Consider the following 6,007-nt stretch of genomic DNA (forward strand, 5'->3'; position numbering starts at 1 on the left):
CCTGTAAATTATAGAGAGGTCTAGACCTGCTCTGTCTGTAGATTATAGGACGGTCTAGACCTGCTCTATCTGTAAATTGGTTCATAGCTCCAGTCAGTACGAAACTTTAAGACAGTAAAACAATACAAATAAGTTAGAATAGCCAGACCATGTTGGTGATAATGTGACCTGAAAGACATGTTAGCATTAGCTTAGCTGTTAGCATTAAATTAGCTGTCTGTATGGTTAACTCGAACGTTAGCTTACTTTAGCTAACGCTAGCTAGCGAACTATAAGGTTACAGGACATTAGCGTTAGAAATTAACTGTTAGCTTAAACTCATTTTTTAGCTAGCTAGCTAACTGCCTCTCTTCTAAGGTTAGCTAGTAACTCTCCAGTTTTCTATATCGCTATTTTTGGTTCCTGTTAACACACGAACACCCTTACACGGAATTAATTAACTAAATAACGTTAACGTTATGAGTAGCTGTTATTTAACGTCCCGCACGTCATTGACGCACTTGACAGTGAGGATGACGAAGGGAAAACGACCGTTAGCTAGCGCTAACGTTACGGCCTGAGCTCTAAAACTATAAAACCTGATAATAACGCAAAACAGGACGATGATAAAGTAAAGAGACGTGTTCTCTCTTATGTGTTAAGCAGTCTGACAGTTACAAGGTAAGTTTATGTTTAGGTTTACTTCTGTATTGTTAATATGTAACTATGGTATTGCTAGCTAACAACCTGGCTGCAGTGACTCAGCACATAGCTAGCTAGCTAACGCTAATCAATTTATTGTGATATTGTTATTGTGATTAAAATCCAGTGAGCACATAAGGACTTCCTGTAGTTTTGCTGAGTTGTAGGATGAGTGTGGTGGTCTGGCAAATTCAATTCAATTCAATTCAATTCAATTCAATTTTATTTATAGTATCAATTCATAACAAGAGTTATCTCGAGACACTATACAGATAGACCACACTCCAGAATTTACAAGGACCCAACAGTTCTAGTAGTCTCCTCCAGAGCAAGCAACAGTGCGACAGTGGCGAGGAAAAACTTCCTTTTAGGCAGAAACCTCGGTCAGACCCAGACCCAGACCCAGACCCAGACCCAGACCCAGGCCCAGACCCAGGCTCTCAGTAGGCGGTGTCTGACGGGCCGGTTGGGGTTAGAATGAAGAGTGGCAATAACAAAAATAGACAAACATTTGTAGTCTGTAGCAGTTCTTTGTAGTAGTTTGCGGCATAGCAGGACGCTGTGCGGCATTACAAGGCACAGCAGGACATAGCAGGACGTAGCAGGACATAGCAGGACGTAGCAGGACGCAGCAGGACGTAGCAGGACGCTGTGCAGCATTACAACGCACAGCAGGACATAGCAGGACGCTGTGCAGCATTACAACGCACAGCAGGACGTAGCAGGACGCTGTGCAGCATTACAACGCACAGCAGGACGTAGCAGGACGTAGCAGGACGTAGCAGGACGTAGCAGGACGCTGCAGTGTAGCAGTTGAACATGGCATCACAGAACATGGAGTGGGACCAAGGCGACAGATGCTACCCTGATTTTGGAGCCTCTCTGATCCAAGGGAGCATGCTGGGGAAAAAGAACATAAGGACTCCCCAGAGCTAGGTTAGTAACTAGGTTAGTAACTAGGTTAGTAACCAGGTTAGTAACTAGGTTAGTAACTAGGTTAGTAACTAGGTTAGTAACAAGCATTTCTGGGACATGGATGCACGTAAATGAAAAGATGGAAAGATAGAGGAGAGAGGAGCTCAGAGTATCAAAATAAGTCCCCAGTTGTCTAAAACTATTATTACAGCAAAACCAAGAGAGACAAGGTAAAGAGAGCTCCAGCCCGGTCGGGCTAGAACTCTCCCCAACCGGATCGGGCTGTATGCCAAGTCTCCCTTTAGAGTTATTATATTCTTGATTATATGATAGATAAATCTGACAACTATGTGACTAACTAATTAAAGCGAGACTGTTGAACTAAAGTTAGCATTAGCAGCTAACTGCTTGTTCTCACAGTCTTTTTAACAATTGATTAACATTCCTAGACTTAGTAACCTGTGGTCTGAAGACTACTATGGAAATATGTATTACTGTATCCTAGGTGACACTTGCTTAAATAGGATGGAAACAGTTAAGTTTTAGGACATTTTACTGAATATTTTTAGATGTGTTTGTGTTGATTTGCAATATTAAAAGTGCCAAATGATTTCAGGGATGTTAGTCTGTACTTCCTGCACTGGGCTGCTAAGGCTGGGCATTAGTTCATTATACATAAAATATATACAGTATATTCTTTGCTAGGTTCATCTAAAAATGCAATGTTACATCCCTACAGAAAAGTACTAGTGTGAATGTACACTGTTATAGTGTTTCCTGTATGCTATAGTATCCATATTAATGAATACATAATTATACTTATACTCATTGTGATCATCCTAGACTCTCATTTGGGTATTTAGCATGTATTTACACAGTGTTGAATCTAAACGATCTAGTGGTTATGATAGTTCTTCTTGTGTCAGTGCTACTACTTTGGTCAACATGGCCAATGAGCTATAGAACAATCCATAATGATAAGTCATATGTGACCCTAAAATGTCTTTCTTCACTTCTAAAAGATGGAGGATTTAGTGAAGGAGAAACTTGTTGAATGGACCCTGGCTGAGCTGCTCCCTCCCTCCGTTTCTACGCTATGTAAGCTCACTTTAATTATGGCGGGGGGGTTTAAAACAAATAAATGAAGTCTAGGTGAAGACCATCATGCAGCTGGTAATGCATACAGTGTAGCTTGCTTTATACATGTTTTTTGTGTTTGTCAACCCATTAAAAATGGAATGTAACTATTGAAGGTAACTCCATGATAAGGAGTAGCTCGAGGCCGAGTCATAGGTCTCCACCAATGGGTAGTGTGTGCTTCAGCTGTAGAAGATCTTTAATACATTACATATTAACATGAGGCATTTCTTGGCCATCTGAGTTGTTTTATTTATATATTTTATTCCATATATATTACATTTTATTTATATATTATATTTTTTATATATATTATATTTCATATATATTATATTGTATTTATATATTATGTTATATATATTATATGTTATATATATTATATTTTATTTATATATTATATGGTATATATATTAAATGTTATATATATTATATTTTATTTATATATTATATGTTATATATATTATATTTTATTTATATATTATATTTAATTTATATATTATATTTAATTTATATATTATATGTTATATATATATGTTATATATATTATATTTAATTTATATATTATATTTTATATATTATATTTTATGTATATTATATGTTATATAGATTATATTTTATTTATATATTTTTATATATTTTATTTAAATATATTTTATATATATATTATATTTTACATATATTTTATATATATACTATATTTTATATATATAATATTTATTTATATATTTTATTTAATTTATATATTATATTTTATTTCTATTTCATAATTTATATATATATTATATTTTATATAATATATTAATAAAATATAATATATATATATATAAAATTGAATTGAAATCTTTCTGAATGAGTGAACATGACAAAATAAAAACAGACGCAGAGAGAAAATGTAACGTGTTTTTATTATGACAGGGAGTAATAGATTACTCTGGTCCATCAGGGAGTAATAGATTACTCTGGTCCATCAGGGAGTAACAGATTACTCTGGTCCATCAGGGAGTAATAGATTACTCTGGTCCATCAGGGAGTAATAGATTACTCTGGTCCATCAGGGAGTAATAGATTACTCTGGTACACCAGGGAGTAATAGATTACTCTGGTACACCAGGGAGTAATAGATTACTCTGGTCCATCAGGTAGTAATAGATTACTCTGGTCCATCAGGGAGTAATAGATTACTCTGGTCCATCGGGGAGTAACAGATTACTCTGGTACACCAGGGAGTAATAGATTACTCTGGTCCATCAGGGAGTAATAGATTACTCTGGTCCATCAGGGAGTAATAGATTACTCTGGTCCATCAGGGAGTAATAGATTACTCTGGTCCATCAGGGTGTAATAGATTACTCTGGTACACCAGGGAGTAACAGAGATTCAAAGTGAACAGGGTTATTGTTATTACACGCGATGATGATGTACCCGTTGCGGACTGTATCGGTGAACTCACAGTTGGAAGGGTAACCTTCAATTTGTTTCCGTGTGCAAACAACAACGTTGAAAATGGCTTTGCTTTCATAGAAATTCTCATTGTCGTTCTTTCCTTTCGTGCAGACTTCTTCGACGCGTTGGAACGTGGCATTGATGAAGGTGTTAATCCTCTTACACTGGCCTTTGTTCGTGATTCGTCTCTGCTTCATCACAGCGGTGCAGTCGTGATCGCCCATCTTCTCGTAGATGTGCTGCCTTTTAAACTTTTCAACAGGATCTTCTCCTTCTCCAGAGTCCAGGGAGAGCACGGCAGCAGAGAGCAGCAGCACGGCAGCAGAGACAGAGATCTTCATGGTGGTCTGGAGGACACCCCACATCATTAACAAATGGTAATACTTCATTATACTTCATTAAACCAGCGTTGAAACATAGAAAGGCACCGAGAGAGCCAGAGAGCTCTGATCCTGATCCATGTTGCTGGTGTCCTCCAGCAGCAGAGACAAGGCGGAGCATTAGGGACACACCACGGGGGGGCTAACCAGGTCGGCTTTATTTATTATGCATTTCAAGAAAAAAGTCGAAATGTTGAGATTAAAGTCAGGGAGGACCCTCCAGCTCCATGCAGGGAGCCAGGGGGGTCTAGGGAGGACCCTCCAGCTCCATGCAGGGAGCCAGGGGGGTCTAGGGAGGACCCCACAGCTGCATGCAGGGAGCCAGGGGGGTCTAGGGAGGACCCCACAGCTGCATGCAGGGAGCCAGGGGGGTCTAGGTAGGACCCCACAGCTGCATGCAGGGAGCTATGGGGATCCAGGGAGGATGGCTGTGGGTCCTCCCTGGACCCCCATAGCTGCCTACAGGCAGCAGCACGGTGGACACTCGCTCTGGAGTCATTAAGTGAATTTATTCTCCTCATTGCATTTCATTTTAATCTCAACATTTCAATTTTTTCTCACAATGGTAGTTTAACTTCATCCCCAAAAGGCTGAAAGCTTTCCTCCTAATCGTGTTTGCCTTGATGTGTCCGTAACGCTCCGCTGGACCTTCAGGGTAACCTCGGGAACTCAAAGTCATGATTACCTGAGATTAGATGAGATTATTATCAGTCAGCTACTGAAGAGTTGGTCAGAGAGCCTCAGTCCGTCCTCCACTGGTCTGGGTCCACTGGTCTGGGTCCACTGGTCTGGGTCCACTGGTCTGGGTCCACTGGTCTGGGTCCACTGGTCTGGGTCCACGCAGCGGGACCAGGAAAGGGCTCCTGAGGGTTTTAGAGACTACAACGCAGAGTTAAGTCGGACTCGATGCAGACAGAAACCATCTCCTGTTTTATGTGGTCCGACAGAGAGGTGGTCTCCAGGTTCTTCACCATATACGGTCACCAAGCAGCTCCAGGTTCAGGTCCCCCCCCCACCCACATCAGATAGAAGTACACACGTCACTGATGCCCACAGGAAACAGGAAATCCACGAGGAAAGTTAAGGTGTTGCTTTCCCACGCTGCTGCACAAAGACCCACAACAACGCACATTAAACTACTTTATCACATCACACAGTAGTCAGCTTACAGCAATGCACTATGGAGGGTGTGTGTTTCTCTGTGTGTGTGTGTCACTGTGTGTGTGTGTGTGTGTGTGTGTATGTGTGTGTCTCTATATGTGTGTGTGTCTATATATGTGTGTGTGTGTGTGTCTCTATATTTGTGTGTGTGTCACTATGTGTGTGTGTGTGTATGTGTTTCTATGTGTGTGTGTGTGTGTGTGTGTCTATGTGTGTGTGTGTCTCTATGTGTGTGTGTGTGTGTCTCTATATGTGGGTGTGTGTGTGTGTGTGTGTGTGTGTGTCTCTAT

At 40.2% G+C, this 6,007-nt stretch overlaps 1 protein-coding gene across 1 annotated transcript; it reads right to left on the reverse strand.

Moving 5' to 3' along the window:
• Nucleotides 1-4,079: 4,079 nt before the first annotated feature.
• LOC117956765 (ribonuclease pancreatic beta-type-like) lies at nucleotides 4,080-5,235 on the reverse strand. The gene is made up of 2 exons (XM_034892053.1): nucleotides 5,176-5,235; nucleotides 4,080-4,523 (listed from the first exon to the last, which is right to left on the reverse strand). The coding sequence occupies exons 1-2, from the start codon at nucleotides 5,233-5,235 to the stop codon at nucleotides 4,080-4,082; spliced, it is 504 nt and encodes a 167-aa protein (XP_034747944.1).
• Nucleotides 5,236-6,007: the final 772 nt, after the last annotated feature.

This window comes from Etheostoma cragini, chromosome 1 (assembly GCF_013103735.1).
Source record: "Etheostoma cragini isolate CJK2018 chromosome 1, CSU_Ecrag_1.0, whole genome shotgun sequence".
Classification (NCBI taxonomy): Eukaryota; Metazoa; Chordata; class Actinopteri; order Perciformes; family Percidae; genus Etheostoma; species Etheostoma cragini.